The sequence below is a fragment of the Gracilinanus agilis genome, chromosome 1, assembly GCF_016433145.1.
Source record: "Gracilinanus agilis isolate LMUSP501 chromosome 1, AgileGrace, whole genome shotgun sequence".
NCBI lineage: Eukaryota > Metazoa > Chordata > Mammalia > Didelphimorphia > Didelphidae > Gracilinanus > Gracilinanus agilis.
In genome coordinates, this window is record NC_058130.1 from 411,595,201 (window position 1) to 411,612,696 (window position 17,496).

Consider the following 17,496-nt stretch of genomic DNA (forward strand, 5'->3'; position numbering starts at 1 on the left):
GAGATTGTAAATTGATGTATAGAGAGAATAAGATGACCCTTCTCCTTTATAACAGTTGCCCAGGCAGGATCCTTTCAGGTTTAAGATGTATATCCCTTCAGGACCCACCTGGGGTTAGTTGATATATTGATTTGAGCTCTTTAGCTAGGATAACGCCTTGTATTCTGACTGCAATTTCTCCCTTCCCAAAACAAGTTTGACACTGCTTTAGGAAAGTATTTTATATTAACAAGAAGGATAGGGTAAAGGACTGTGGTATAGGAGACCCTACTCTACTGGTTGCTAATGAAATCTCAACTGCTGGCAAATGAAGAATCAATGTAGCTTCCCTCTGGTTCAGCCTGGCCAGGACTAAACCAGAGTAGGTAAACTGCTGGGATATTTTGACTTCTTCTTCAATAGATCTTCAGCCTTACAGTTGAGTTATTTCCACCCTTTTCCACCCTCTTCTTCGTCTCCTGCCCACTTCCCGGATCCCTCCCGGGCCCTGGGAAACCTAGATATCTAGATGATGTAATTCCTAATATCTAGGGGCAGTAGACACCAAGGTGGTGATCAGGTACAGGTTGGCACGGTATCTCAAGTACCAGAAGAGATTTGCAGAGAGAGATGTTTGCACCTCTCACTCCAAGACCAGGATCCACCGATCTCCAGCCTCAGCACAGGTCAAAGACCCAGAACCCTTTCAGGATTCTTAACTGCCCCTCCTCCTGCCTCTTGCATGACTCCCTGGGAACATTCCATCCAACTGACTTATTTGTCAATCAAAAGTGATCTTCAAGCTCCCAGAGGTTCAATATAACACTTACTACCCTTGCTTCCTTCTGCTTTGAATCATGGATGTAGGAAGCATGTTATCTTACATCCTCCAGTGGCAGTGATTCCCACTGTGGACAGTTTTGTCTAAAATAATTTTGGATTGATGCTCCCTTTACAAATTGCCTGCAGATATGATCTATGGTCTCTTGGGCAAGTGTGTGTCACGAAATCCTAGGATAGTCTCTACTGCCTCTATTACTCTATTGCATTACAACAGCCAGAGAGAAATAGAAATTTATTTTGTGGAATAAGAATGAATAAGGAAGTCCTAGTAATAGCCAAGAACCTAAAGAGATGCCAGAAATAAATTTCATCTATTTGTTAGCTTTATCTTAAACTCTTTGGATTTAATTGTTTAAGGGAAAAAGAATATAGATAAGATAAGATTTAAGAGAAGTAGAAGGCTGTCTTTAAGGCACATACTAGGAACTCAAGGGAAAGGATTTTACCAGGCAGAAGGCAGAGGAGGAACAGTTTGGAATTGACAACTGATAGAGTCAGTGACTTCCTGGAGGAGGTTGGGCTCTTCTTGTCCAGAAGGGAGGAGGAAAGGTGGATTATTGAAGCTTAGCTACCTCTAACTGACTGTGGAGAAGGAGAAACCCCTAAATCATCTTTGGAAGTATTCTGTTTGACTGGGAATATATAGAAAAGAATATGACCATGTGTCCTGTTCTTTCTAGAAGGGTTTTATCTAAAAATCCTGTCAGTTTGGTTTTGAGGTTTTATCTCAGGGGTCATACCCCTTTGGGTGGACCTAACCATTTGAGAGAAATCATAATGGGTTTTGGAGACAGCATTTGAACTCAAAGTACTGAGAGTCATAGATAGGTAGCTTATTCAGCTTTTGGGGAACACCTTGATAGAAATAGAGAGCTGATAAGTTAGCCAGAAGACCTAAAGGGTCCCTCTTGCAAGGGATGTAGAAGGTTGTTGGGTAAATAGCTAGATCCCTTAGAGTTAGGGACCCCTTGTTCTAATCCTCAGTGTTAATCCCCTCTTATAATGAAAGATACTGATTTTACATATCAATTGTCTCCAAGGCATTTGTTCAACTGGCCCAGTGGAGGTTAGAATACCCGGGGATCATGGCTGGGTATTCAGAGGAATCCCAAAGTGGATCAAATACTATCTCATCAGAGTCCCTCTCTCCACCTTAACTCTTTCTTTAATTGACAGAAAAAAACAACATCAGAGGAAGAAGACAAGGTAGAATGTGAGTTCATAATAGAAAGCAAAGGAAGGGAAAGTGAATATTAATAAACATCAAATGTCATTATTATGAGTTAAATTAAGAAGTAGTTATAGATATGTTATTATATATGCATCAACTCAACCAATTAAAATGTTGTGGGAGGTATAGCAAGTTAAAGAACAGTAGGGGAATATTTTGTTTGGTAGGTTGATATTTTTCCCTAAGAATATTCCACTTTTACAAAAAGATTAAACAAAACTGAGAACAAAATGAGCATAAGACTGCAAAGTAGGCTAGTACTCTCCAAGTAAGGATACATATAAAAGAAGGAGGTATTAAAGCACATCCTCTGCTGAGATGCATGAAAAAATATTGCCACCAACCCTAATCCTAAATACACTGAATCAGGAAGTAGAATATGAAAGAGTTTTATAATGGTCATTAATATTGGGAAAGAGCATATTCCCTGCTAGCCATCTTAAATTTGCTAGGGCTATGCCTACCCACTACCCTCAGGTAAGGGATCTTATAAATCTGTGTACCAAAGTATCTCCAACAAGAAATACTAAGTATATGAACATATGTATCACTACAAATGCAAGAATCACAATTAGCCTATCTGAAAATAAATAAATAAATCTTGATGTAAACTCAAGAAAAGGAAGTGAGTGACAAATCTGTTGGCTCTTCAGTGTAGTATGTGACACTGGACAAATCACTTAGCTCTTTGAGGCCTCAATAAAATGAATGCTTTTACTAATTAATTTCTAGGGTTTTGTTCAGTTGTAATTTTATGATCACATCAGTTGAATTATAATTCCTACATTATCATGAACATCATTAATATTTTTCCATAATATGATTTCCTATATTGCAAAAGATAGCAAGATACTAATTGGATAGTTGTCAAAGTTTATCAAGGATCTAAGGGAAAATATTTTCCATTATATAATGTCCAGAAATCTCAAAAGGAGTGAGAAGGTTGAAAAAAATGACAGAAATTTAGAAATTACCAAGTACTTGAGGAGAAAAATATCAATTTAACACATGAAATGCAATCATATTTTTCAACAGAGAAGATATTAAAAGAGAAGAGGAAATGATCATCAAGATATAGAAATGAATTCAATTTTTCTAGAATAAATATCACAAAACAAAGGAAACTGAACCAGAACCAAATCATAAGAGGTCAAGGATCCTATGGAAGCCTAAGGAAATTTGAAACTACAGCAGGGTTTTTCTGAATCATTCAAGAAAGATATTAGAATTTTAAGAACATAATTCATATCTAGTAGAGAAAAAATCATCAAAAATAGAGAAAAACTTGAATCCACAGTGCTATGTCTTGACAGTCTCACCACATTGGTTAGAGAGGACAAAGAAAACAACTAATAGAAAATGCAAAAATACCAAAGTGAAGGACAACCTAAAAGAAAAAAAGTAAAAAGCAATAATGTTAAAAAAGAAAACATGGTCTCTATAAAGACACAACATATTGATTTCAAAGGCAGGATTCAAAGAGATAACTTAAAATCTCACCAAGAAATAAGATTAAGTAAATATATATATACGAATGTCAAATGGAAGAAATAATACAAGAAAATTAGTAAGAATTTCTTAATATAGAAAAAGGACGTGCTAATTCAAGTAATCCAAAAATATTCTCTAACATAAAAAAAATAAACTGCTACAAACTGCAAGAAATTCACTGGTTAAATTTAACAATTTCAATAATAACCAACACATTCCATAAGCAGCTATGAAAAAGGTCCACCAGAAACTACAGAATAAGATAAAGTGTTCTGGGAAATGAAAAGTACAATATGCAATCAAGTGTCATCTTGTAAATATGAATCATCATCATCAAATTTTGAATTCACATTTCTATAGCATTTTGGTTGTAAAAATATAATTATTATCTTTTTGCTCCTAAAGGATCCAAGCTTCAGAGAAGTTTATTGACCTACAAAATACCAGAGCTGCTACTCAAATTACATTCCTGATTCCCAGTTTAGTGTATTATCTACAATAAAACATTGTATCTTATACTGCAATGTCTTATACAGTCATGTGTTTATACAACCAGCGTGTTCTCTTCTATGAACTTGGCACTTGCCAATTCTTACAAGATAGCTTTTTTAGGGAAAAGTATTTTCCTATTTCAGGAGGATGGTGGCTCAGTGAAAAGATCACTAAACTAAGATTTGGTAAATCTAAGTTCTAGACATAATTATGTTAACTAGCAGTGTGACCTTGGCTATCTCACTTTCTTTCTCTTGTCTTTAAAAAGGCAAGGACTCATTTGATGAACTCAAAAATCCCTTACAGCTCTTACATTCCATTCAAAATCAAAGACTGTAATTCAATCTAGTGAAAACCTCTCTGAATACACAGAGCAAAAATAAGCCTGTATTTCTTTCATTTATCACTCTCTGTTTGAAAATAGGATGCAATTCTATTTCCTTACAGCCTTTAATCATGGAATATTAGTAATTTATTTAAAAAAAAACTTATGGTTGAAGAGCAATAAACTAATAATTATCTTGGTCCTGTCACTAAAAATTTGTGTGACCTGGGGAGTCACAACCTTATTAGGCCTCACTTTTCTCTCAAAAGATCCCAGTATTAATTAGCTCTCAGGTCTTTCATTTTTATTTCTGTGTTCGGTTAGGAGCACTGTTCTTTTTAATCACTTCCAGCCACAAAATCTAACTGGGATATGAGTTTCAGATAAATGTGATTTCAGAATTTCAAAACCAATACTACATCTGTGTAAACTTAGAAATGAATCCAGTACAATAATATTTCTTTCCATGGAAAAAAGATGAGGAAAATGACATAGACCATCAAGATGGCAAATATGGATTTAAAATTATTGGAAATTAATAGAAGCATTCAGAAATGTGTATTTTTTGAAGGAAGTGTGGTTTAAAACACCTCAGACATTTGAACAATGAATCATGAATCATGAAAGGAAGAAGAAAAGGACTCTGATACAAGCATGATACTTAAGACACATGATGTATTCTGGATATGGCATTTTTGGAGGGATGTTGGCATGGTGGAGCACTTAAAGAGGAAAATTATCTAGTCGGTATAGGGACTTTTCATCATGCTATATTTGGATTACTTGAAGGAGTTAGAGATTTTTAGTATAGAGAAGATTTAGAATATCCTAAAGGGGATTCTCATGAGAAAAAAAAAAAAGACTACATTTATGCTTGCCTGCTAACAGCAAGATAATGGTTGGATTTTTCAGAGGCATATTTCAGCTCAACAGAAGGAACACTTCATAATAAAGCTAATAGGAGGTCATGGGATAAAAATCATTTACTCATTAATATTTATCTCTAAACAGAAACTATGGATGTCATTGAGTAGATTTGAGTTTTGAGGGATAGTTACTCTAGATTACTTAGGAGATCTTTATTCATCTAAAATTCCATGTTCTCCATGTAATAGCTATCAGTGACATGTATATGTCTTTCACATTTTACTGCCATCATTAGCCTCATTCTATACTTATTCTAGTTTTTATGATTTTTTTGGGGGGGTAGTAGATTTATGAGAGAATGATCTCAATTCTTGGAAGCCATATGTAAAAGTAGAATCTTTTAGGGTTATGTAGGAGGAAATGGTAGCTCTATTAAGGTAGCTCCCTTTCAAGGTAGGAAATGCATGTGGTTTGATTTTTTTTAAATAGACAGAACAAGGTGAATCCATCAATATATTAGAAATTTGTTTTAATATTGTCCAAGAAGGATTTAATATAATGAATAACACCTCAAGTTTGGATAGTGCTTTTAAATTCTAGAAGCATTAATCACATCCTTTATCTTTCTTCTACTTTATAACATCCCATTGTAAGGGGAGACAAAAATTATTACATTCATTTAACTAGTAAAAAAACAAATTCACATTGATTAAATTATGAGCCTAAGGTCACATAGCACATTAAAGGTGGACTAGGTTATAGTCTTTGCCTCTACATCAAGTTAAAAGGAAAGGCAGTACTATTATATCTTCCCAGGATAGCAACCTCCAATGAGTCTGACATAGAAAAAAATGTTGCTTGTTAATTTCAGTGCTTGGGAAGATAAATAAATTCCCTTGGGTTTTAGGTATATAGAAAATTAAAATAAAAAGAGGATCTGAATAGATTTAATGATGTATTAGCATATAGCCTAAAGTGTCTCACTTTTGGGGCAACATTCTAGGGAGGCTATGAATAGAAAGTGAATGAAAGGATTATTTGTTGAAAGGGAATGAAGTGGATTAGTTACTATGGACATTAAATCATTGCCTTGTATTTCCAAAATTGGAATGTGTTTTTTGATGGTGATGAAAAACCCTGATACAAACTCACTTTTTGTCTCTAGAAAATTTACATTAAGTATGTGAAAGATTTGTTTAATCCCAACAGAAACATTTCTTTGATTTATATATTGATATGTGTTTATATATATATACATATATATATATATATCATCAATTATAATTAACTTAGACCCAATAGAATTGAGAGAAGTTCTATTCTGGATTAATCAGAACGTTATTATCCTCAGACGGTCATCCTTTGGTTCCAATATGCAATACTCACAAATGAATATTAAGTTCATGGAGTAAGTCTCATGATAACTGTGCTTTCAGTAGAAATTCATGCCAAGGTCTCATCTGGGTCACCAAAGGAACTCAGACCAATTGGAGTAAGATTACTTAATACTGAATAACTGCTATGTGAACAGAGGAGGAACTATGGCATAGAAAATGAATATGGTGACCATATGTAGCCCTAATGTGGAACTAAACCCCCATTTTTTTCCTAATCTTTATCTTTTCCTGAGCTAGCTCAGTCTTGTTCTTTTCCCTTTTCCTTTGTTATGATGAGATTTTATCACAAGCTGGTCAACAATGATGATAAGAACTCAAGTTTTCTTTGAGAGTTCTATGTTTAAACTTTATGTGATACTCAATCACTGTAGCTCCTTAGGGTCCAATGTTTTTCCACTTAACAAAAAAATCAATCAAAATAATCATTCACTAAAACAAGAAACATTCTATACTAGTGATGGGCAAACTTTTTAAAGAGGGAGCCAAAGGAAAGGAAATGCTCATCTGTCAGTCTGTTTCTAAGGCAACTCTTTCGAAGTTTCATTGTATTGTATCCTACTCATTGTATTCATCAGATTAAGAGTAATGTCCCACAGCAGAATAGAGCATTACAGGGTAGCCCCCACCCCACATCTGGCCCACATGCCGTAGTTTGCCCATCACTGTTCTATACAATTCTTTTGCATTTTCTAAAATTAATCAAAATTAATGTGAGGGAATGCTAAGGGGTCCTGAGAAACATTCAGGGGTCCCAAAGGGGTGAGGAGAATGAGATGTGGTGAGAAGGATGACACATCAGGAAGGCCACTGAAGCTGGTAGCAATCAGAGGTGAGGTTTATTGATCACAGCTAGTATTTTATAGAGAAAGTCACATAGGCTAAGGTAAGCTTTTTATTTGGACAATGATTAGAAATGATTTACAGTCTTAGTACAATGACTTATTATCTCACTGAAGTTTAGACAAAAGTTTTTTAGAGGATAAGAAATCAGAAGTAAATATGTAACCATTCTCAGGGAAATTTTGCTTCAGTGGGTTTATCAAAAACAGCCAGTTATTATCGAGTACAGCAGAGAGGGGGGAAAGGGGTTTAAGGGGGTCTCATGTGAAGAGTGATTTTGACCAGACCATGGCTTTAATTTCTTGGGGTTCATTCTCACTTACTGGGGGCTATATATGCTCCTTTTTTAATATAAATTTAACAAATGAAAGCAAAATAAATGGGTATATGATTTGTATGAATTGTGTAAGGCTAGAAAGCTAAATTCTACTTTGCTACAATTCTATTTGCTTGGAAAAATGGAACTCTAAACTTGTATATTTTATCAGGGCTTTTCTCAGAGTATGCTGTTCCTGCTGACCATAGTGATTTGTCACAGGCATTTCTCCATGGCTTTAGCATAAGAGCTGAGATGACTTTTACCCAGGGAATTTTGGGCCTCAAATCAGGTGGTCCAATCCCAGGGTTACTAAGACTGCCTCCCTGACAAGACTTTTCCTCTGAGCTTTTTGCATAACATTAGTTGGATTGTTAGGTTTGCTATGGCTTTCCTGGAGACTCAAGGACCTTTTGCCTTTATTACAAGCATCATACCACAGCCAAGAGAGCTACTCTTATTAGAGTGTATTTCAGGATTATTTATGCAATAGAAAACAAAGATAGGAATAAAGGAACAGAGTCTGTATGATCGATTTATCATCTGCTGGGTGAGGAAGGGGAATTCTACAATTTACTCCTATTCAACTATTCTTATCTCTTCTTTTAGATGATGACATTTCCCTACTACTGTTGTTCTGATGGAGCCTAGACGAACTCTTTTAGCATATATTTCTCCTTATCAGGAAGTTGAGAAAGTGTTATGTACTTTCAGTGATAATTGCTTCACATTAGTCAGAAAACTGCCAAAGTTTATATATACTCAGATCTATACATTAAGGCTCCAAAGTGCTTCTCTTATTCATAATGTAGATTAGAGAAGGACCATGTAAACTTTCCCCAGGTAGATCTGTGATATAACAGAAAAATTAGTTTTATCCAGTCTTTAAGAAAAGCCATCACTCTTCTCACTCCAAAGTATATGCAAAGCTATTTCCTTTTTCTCTTCTTTTAAAACCAGGGAGGAGGGAGGAGTTAAAAGGACAACTACATGCAACCTTCTAAGGGTTTCTTTTATGTCTGGCACTAGACAAAATCTCTGCCTTTCTTCAATCAATCAGGTTCAAGTAAAGCAATCCCTATCTTCTATTCAGTGGGACTCCCAATCAAAACAGCTAAGGATTCTTCTTATCTGGTTTGACCATGTCCTGTTAGTTTCTATATCCTGTCTTATATAAGCAGCAAATATTATCACCTACCCCAAATCACCCCATATTTTTCATCTTGGAATCAATGCTGTGTATTGGTTCTAAGACAGAAGAGCAGTACGGGCTAGGCAATGGGAGTTAAGTGACTTGCCCAGGATCACACAGCTAAGAGGTGTCTGGGGCCAGATTTGAAACTAGGACCTCCTGTCTCCCATTTTTGGTCTTTGCAAGTGGATCCCCTACTACTTTATTTCATGTGTCTAAATTTAGAAACTCTCATTATTAGTGACCCATCTCTGATTTATGGCATTAAATTCAAAATTCTATCTTCATTTCATGTAAAATCCCAACCTTTCTTAATAGTCTTCACATAGTCTTCAAACAAATTATTTGATTTATAATTTACAAAATTATTATAAAGTATGGACATATATTTAATACCCAAGTACATATGTATGTTTGCTTCTTTCAGTGTATAAAACTGATGGAATGAAATATTCTTTAATTATCTTTTCCTCTGAAATCTTTGGTTTTCAAGTATATCCTTTCAGTTACTTCTCTGAGGACATTTTCCTCTCAACTCCTCCACACCGTGTGTCTCTCCTCAAACATTTTTATCTGAGGACTGTTTCTTATCAAGTTGATTTTAACAATTTGGGAGAAACAGTTTTGGAAGTGGTCATTTTGTTAAATTCTTTTCAAGGTAGGGAATGAATAGAAGTTGTGATTTTTGTTTGGGTATGATTTCTTCATAAAAATATTTATTCTGCCCACTTTAGTATGCAATATAGCCACATGAAAAGAGCAATACGTTCAATATGAATTTAGAGTGTGTGGAAATTCACTATTATTTACAGAAATACAGTACGATTAAGAAGGCTAGACTTTCAACTTGGTCAAATCCCAATAGCACATCAGTGAAATAAGGGGTTATAAGAGAAAACCTCTAACCATTGAAAAATGTGAATCACAAACCAAAAGCCCTAAGGACCTGATATGGAACCTGGGCACTCAAGTGCTGGGAGCTTGGCCCCACCCCTGAATACAGGAGGAGGAGCATTCTAGCTTCCCTCTGCCATCCCAGTGGCTGAGTGCAGGCCGCCCCTCCAGCACCGCCCAGAAGCTGGGAGGCCAGTGCCACCCCGCCTTTCTGGACCCTGAGGTGCAAAGAGTACAGTGACTCCCCACTGCGCCCCACCCCCACCTCTCCTGGCCCTGAGAAGCCACGTGGTGAGCAATGTGTCCTCTGGTGCAGCCAGTGAAGTGCTGCCTTGTCCCCCCTCCAGCCCTGAGTAGCAAGGCTGGCCCTGAGGGGCACAGCGGCTTGGCCCAAGGCTGGTAGCCTGGTCCTACCCCCTAAAACCAAGAGGAGGGTATGGGGCAGTGGAGCTCATCCTTATCGCCGAACACAAAGACAGGAGTGGGTGAGGCACTATACCACAGTTAGAGGGACAGGCACACAGTTGGAAGCGGGGCATGGCACGCAATGGGGGGCAGGCATGGGCAGTAGGTCTGGAGGTGTGGGGGTAGCAGGGCAGGGCACTCCATCTCTAAAAGGGTTCACTATCATTGCCCTAAGGGCTATACTTAACTCAATGAGAGAAACTGTTAGGACATCACTTAAAATGTATTTGCTTTTACTTTCTACAGAATTTTAAGAAGAGCTCTTATCTGGTTTCTCAATAGAAAAACTATGAACAAGAAAATAAAAACTTCCAGAAAGAAAAGAGAGCCAATTCTTCTAATTAACAGGAGCCCAAAGTGACAGCTAACAGTATAAAACTGATATAGGAGACAAGAAAGTTATACAAATAAATGAAAGGAAAAAGGCTTTAAAAATTATAACATTGGGGTGGACATGATTGGGGATGTAGACTCGAAACTACCACACCAATGCAACTATCAACAATTTGGAAATAGGTTTTGATCAAGGACACATGACAAAACCAGTGGAAATGTGTGTCGGCCATGGGTGGGGGGATTGAATGGGGTGAAGGGGAAAGTAGGAGCATGAATCATGTAACCGTGTTAAAAATGAATATTAATAAATGTTTAAATTTTAAAAATTATAACAATTTAATATAGAGAAAAGCAGACTTAAATTCTTTAAAAGGCCAGAGGGCATCACTAGTATTTTCCTTGTCGAGGGTCGCTGGCTAGTTAAGGTGAAAATGATACATAGTTGTGGTACTGACTCCTTCCTCTGGCTCCCACACTTGAAATTTGGGGAAGACTTGCTATATATAGTTATTATCTTTCTCCTCCTACCTTTCAAAATCTGTTTTCTAGTTTCAATCTCTGACTTCACTCCTACTGAAAGTTTTACTTATGCCTGCCTATAGAGAGAATGGAAAAACAATGGAGAACTAGGAATGATCCAACAACTTATCCTTTACCAGTAAAAAAAAAAGAAATATATATATATGTGTATATATATATGTGTATGTATATATACACATATATATTAAATTGTATTCACCAAAGTACTAAAGACCTGTATTCTAACTTAATATGCTTTGAGATTCTTATTAGGTTGAATATATCAAGATATTTTTCTGTCATATTATTCCCATCTGTAATCAGATTTACTAAGGATGCATTTTACTAAGGATTTGAGAGATTCCAGATTAAAATCTGTTTATTTATATACACGTATGTGTAAGTTCACATTCATGGATGAATGTCATCACAATGTATGTACACACATATATATGTACATATTCATATAGCATATCTATGTGTGTATACACATAGACAAAAACATACACCCACTCTTCATCATATAAGCCAGTATGGGTCACACTTTCTGTAGAAGACATAAACAAAATAATAGAGCCTTTCTTGAAGGAGAATGTAATTGTGGTAAATATCATATCAATGGTTAAACCCTAATGTTGTTTGAGTAGAGAAGAAGCGATACTATCTAATATCTATTTTATTTACTTATTAGGGAAATATTTAATTATTAGTTTTATGGGATAGGAGAGGTAAAGTTTAAACAAGAGAACATGGGAAGCTTAGGTTCAAATCCTGACACTGAAAATTCTCAGTTGTATGCTCACGAGTAGATCTTTCAGGTTCTCTCAGACTTAATTTTCTGAGATAGTAAATGTGTAAAATGTTTATCATACATAGTTACTGTGAAGATCAAATGAGATCATGACAAAATTTATTTTATAGGCCTTAGTGTTCTGTATAAATGTCTGTTATTATAGCACTTATAATTTTTAATGTTGGTCCTTTAGGCCAGTGCTTCTCAGTTTTTTTGTATCTTGGATACCTTTGGCAGGTTTTTGTTATTCAGCAGTTTAGTGCTGCATGACTCATTGAGACCCCATGGACCATAGTATAATGCTGCCTGTGCAGTTTTGTTGCATAGATACTAGAGTGGTTTTCCATTTCCCTCTCCAGTTATTAAGACAAAAATAAGTTAAGTGCCCATGTCTCATAGTGTCTAAAACTAAATTTGAACTCAAGTCTTCATAATTCCAAGCCCGGCACTCTATCTACTGAGCTGTCTCATTGCAGGATTTTATCCATCATACAGTCTAATACTATTTGAAATGCTATATGTTAATTAGATGTTAGCAAAAATAAAGATGACTTTTTTTCATCCAAATTCACATTTAAATTGAAATCTATCTATGGATATATGGATGCCAGTTTAAAAAACTTTAGTCAGAGAGAAGAGTCTAGAAAAGAGCCTGGAAGTGAAAATATCATATGGATCCTGAAAATGGGAAATAATCCAAAATGGCTGAATTAAATGTGGGAACAAGAGTTATGTGAGATAAGGCAAAATGATATCAGACCATAGAGACCCTTACATCTCAATTTAAATCATTCAAAATTTATTCTGTTCACAAACCAGAATGTTTCTGAGCAGGACTTATAGTCAGACTTTAATCTAGCACTATGTTTAGCTCAGGGTGGATTATTAGAAGGAAAGCAACTAAATTTTCTTTAAATACTCCAAAGTTAGATTGTGTTGTTTTTTTTAATTCTGCATTAAAATAATAACAATAGTAGTTAACTGTTTTAGGAAGTAGGAAATTTTTGAGAACGAGTACTTTTTTTAAAAAGTTCTTTCTTGAGGATATTCTGTGTTAATCCAGAAAAATGCTTTGTTTGATATTTGTTGCTTTTGAAAATCAATTTAGAGGAAGCCATACAGAGGACTTCCATTTTTTGAGAAATTTTTAAAACGTTTTTATTTATAAGAATAAACTTAAGTGAAAGGATGCATGAAAGAATAGACACTGGCAATTTCTCTCCAATTGTCTGTCTTCTCTCCTCAATACTTTCCCTGTTGTATACCCCAAACTAATAACGTTTAATTTCAGGAGAGAAAACGGTCTGGGTTAAGACAAAAGGCCCCCTCCTCTCACAAAGTGATGAGAATCACACTTATTTTTAGCACTAATCTTTGTGTTTCTTTCTATAGCTGTTCCAACATGGATAGACTACCTCTGACTCTGAGACTGTGCTGATTAAGGGTCTCTTTCTCTGAGGGCTTGGAAGCACTTGACTTTACCTCATGCCTCACTTCACAAAAGTCAGATGTTGCATTAATCAACCAGAGAACATTGTCTGCTGTGTTGTTGTTTAATTAAAAAAAAAACAAACCTCACCATTCACCTCTAATTCTATGTCCAGTCTAAATATCGTCCATTTCTCATGCCCCATTTGAGCCAAATATGAGAAATAAATGAGGCAACTACATGAAATATAAACAAGAGAGAAGACTGCACGAATATTAATTGTCCATTTCTTATTGCATTTTGCCAAATCATGAATGAATAGCTTGTCTTAAGGACCAGCTGTCCAGTTGTAGATATCACAATAATTTATTAAATTGAATCAATTGGGATTTTGGAGCCTGAGTATTACAACATTAGTTAATGTAGACAGTTACTTCAAGAATTCTTTACAAGTATAACATTCAATGTGAATAATCTGAAGTGAATGATATAGGCATATCTTTTAAGTAATTCTTATTACATGTTGATGTTACATTGTGTCTTTCAGAAGATGCTTATAAGACCCAGGTTCGGATTGATGATGAGCCCGCATATCTGGATATTCTGGATACTGCTGGACAGGTAAATAATATCTTGGATTGATCTTCTCCTCAACCTCTCTCCACCACCTCCAAATACAAGGATAAAAACAAACTTTAGCCTCAAATACACAGTTGATAGAGGAGGAAATGAGCTTAATTACTCATAGAAAGCATCTCTGAAAAATATTTCTGGCTTCTTTTTCCCTTTGACAAAGACTACATTTTACCCATAAAATTCCTGGGAGTTTTTATTTATGTTTTCTTTCAAAAGGTGATTAATATATTTTTTCTATTTCACTTTACCCTATTGTTATAAGAGCTTTGTACAGTTTTCTTTTAAGATTTCAAGAAATATGATGCCTCGATTTTGTTTTTCATCATGGCTTTTAAGTAAAAAAAAAAACAAACAACAAAAAACTTCAATTGTTTCTCTTTAATCTTTTGTCCAGTTTAGTTGATTTTTGCTCTGAGACACCTTCCACTTCTCTTTTCCAATATTTTTACTTTAACTTAATAGTTCTTGTTTCATCTATATCCATTTGGTCCATTTATTTTCAGGGAGCCTGATGTTTCTGTAATGTTTGTGCCTTTTATACCTTGACCAAAGACATGGCTTCTTGCAAATCCTTGCAAAACTTAACTTACACCTGAAATATACAGTCTTTGATGATTTCCTAGTCCACTGAGAGTTTCAGTATCTTGCTGAAGTCAGGCATCTAGCTAGTACATGTCAGAGGTGGGATTTGAACCAGTTCTTTCTGATTCCATGATCAACACTCTTCTCTCATTTTAAATTCATTGTATACACTTTGTCTTTTAAATGGGAAATACTGAAAACAATTTGTTTTTCATCACTTAAAATTGCTATTATTTTCAATGTCCAACTCTGTGCCTGCTTTTTAGCTATTCTTTTCCCTCACAATTTTTGGAGGTGTCATTACAATTACTTTCCTTCTGGTTTACTACTTCTACTTTTCTCTAGTATGTAAAATCAAATAACCAAGTTTATAGAGAACTATGTGTTAGACCAAGTTAATGTGGTCTGAATGATGGCATGAGAAATAAAGGACATGGATTTGCTTCAGAGTTTTTATGGTGGATATTCTGGGAATGCTGACCATTCATTTGCATAGTGGGGCTTTCTTCTATATAGTTAATACTATTTTATGTATCAATGGCTATATATATGCATATATATGTGTTTCACAGCATTAACACATTCATACATAAATGTGTACAAGTATCAAGACATTATTTTTCTAGTGGTTCACTATATAATTATTTCAACTTCACTGAATTTAGTCAAAAACCAGTGGGAAAAAAGCATGAGGGATATGGGAGAAACCACAAAATTATATGATGTACTACACATATGCTTTCCTGGTAGGATAAAGGTAAGGAAGGAAACCATTCAGTCTATTTACCCTTATTATATGGGTAGTTAGTGACATAGTGTTTAGAGCCCCAGACCTGAAGTCAGAAAGACCTGAGTTCAAATCAAACCTCAGGTGCATATTTGCACACATATGTGACAATGGGATGGTCACACAACTCTGTTAGTATTAGTTTCCTCATCTGTAAAATGAGCTGGAGAAGGAAGCAGCAAGCCACTACAGTATATTTTGCTAAGAAAACCCCAAATGTGGCCATGGAGAGCAGGACATTACTGAAATAACTAAATAGCAAGACTGCTATTTTATTCATAATTCTTATGAGAGTTTCTCAGATTAGATATATCAAATTAAAATCAGCAAATTTCTAAAAACTAGCATGATGCTGGCATAAAGAACTTTTAGTAAAAGAGGAAACAAGAAAACTATAAAAGCAAAAATAGGAACTATAACAATATAGTCATCTAGAACTATCCAGTATGCAGGATAAACACCCCTTCAGTGTGCTTACCTAAATTAATCACAGCATGTATTTATGACTAAAACTTTTTTTTTAAGATCACAAGATTTAGAGCTAGAAGAAACTTCCCAAACTAATCTCATCTAATCATTTCATCTCCTAAGGGAAGAAGTAGTCTTAGAAGGGGTTTGAATTACCCAAGATCACACAGCTAATATATAAGAAAACTGGGATTAAAAACTATGTCTTTTGACTTTACATTCTTCATTCCACAACACCATGCTGTCTTTAAACTAATTTATATTCAATGCTGTTGTTAAGAAGACAGAGACTGGTCTATCATATTTTAGGAAGATTTCCAGGCATCATGATCAAAATTAAAAGATGACTGGAAATTGTCTAAGGAGTAACATTCAGTTTAGCAGAAACTCCAACTTCTTAGCTAGAGAAATGATACCAATAAATGCCATATAAATTAAGTGCTTACTGAATGTTTAAGGGTTCATTTGTATGTATATATCATTAGCAATATTATTTGAGTGTGTGCTGTGTGCAGAATATCATCAAAGGTATATGTAAGGATAGAAATACAGACTCCCTGAGGGGAGGGGATTTATTTCATTTTTGTCTTTATCTTCAGTGACTAGCAAAGCAGGAAATTAATAAATGCTTATTGATCTGTTGATTGACAACAAGAAAATATAGTTCTTTTGTTCTGAATTAAATTCCTCTTTAACTAAATTCAAGATTTAATTTTCTCTTCACAATTTTGAAAAAGAATCCAGACTCAGAGGACTTGGATGCCCTAGATAACTACTAAACACACTGGAATAGGCAACTCCTTGCCTTCCACTTTTCTCTTTGTATTTCTGTCCCTTTAGATTTCTCTCATAAAATTCAGTGTTTAATATAAACATCTGCTTCAAAAATCATTTGATTCAGATTATATTAATATGGTTATATTAATATATAATATATTAAGTTTTTAATTATAATTCATATTTTAGTTGAAACTTGGCAAAATCCAAGTCTATAACTGCCAGAGTAATTATATTTTCCCTTTTTTGTTTTAAAATGATTTTATTTTTACTAGTCCAAAAATTATCATTTAGATGGTCAAATTTCACTAAAATATAATTTTAGTAGAAATAGCTGAAAGATGGAATGTCATCTAGGGTCCTCATTATTCATTTCCCAACTTCCTGGCTGTCATTAATTGAAGGCTATTTCTTCAGTGTATCTTTTCATAGTATATAAGGCTAAAACTCTGTTACCCATAATTACTGCTGGGACACCCTTGACATAGTCTCAGAGCTCCCAGAGAACATTCCATTGAAGAGGTCATACAGCAAAATTTTCAAATATTTCCTTTCAAGGTTGATCTTAACGTGTGTGTGTGTGTGTGTGTGTGTGTGTGTGTGTGTGTGTGTGAATGAGGATGCACTACTTGCTTTAAAGGATAATATCTTGTGGACAATGAGCATTATCTGGAATTTGTATTTGTATTCTGGCTATTGTCAAAGAAAATTGAAAATTTGAACCTTTGTTTATGTCAAAAAGAAGAGATTCATGTCACAATAAGGGAGCCGTGTTGTTAAGTGTAAGCAAATACTGGTAGAAACTTGGGTTCTCTCACTAACAAACTGTATTTAATG

General features: G+C 35.0%; 1 protein-coding gene across 1 annotated transcript in view; it reads left to right on the plus strand.

Annotated features, from left to right (window-relative positions):
• Positions 1 to 17,496, plus strand: part of RIT2 (Ras like without CAAX 2) — a 500,982-nt gene that overhangs the window by 191,051 nt on the left and 292,435 nt on the right. The window contains exon 3 of the mRNA XM_044657845.1: positions 13,957 to 14,030. Coding sequence (XP_044513780.1) covers positions 13,957 to 14,030 — 74 coding nt within the window. The remainder of the gene's footprint in view (positions 1 to 13,956; positions 14,031 to 17,496) is intronic.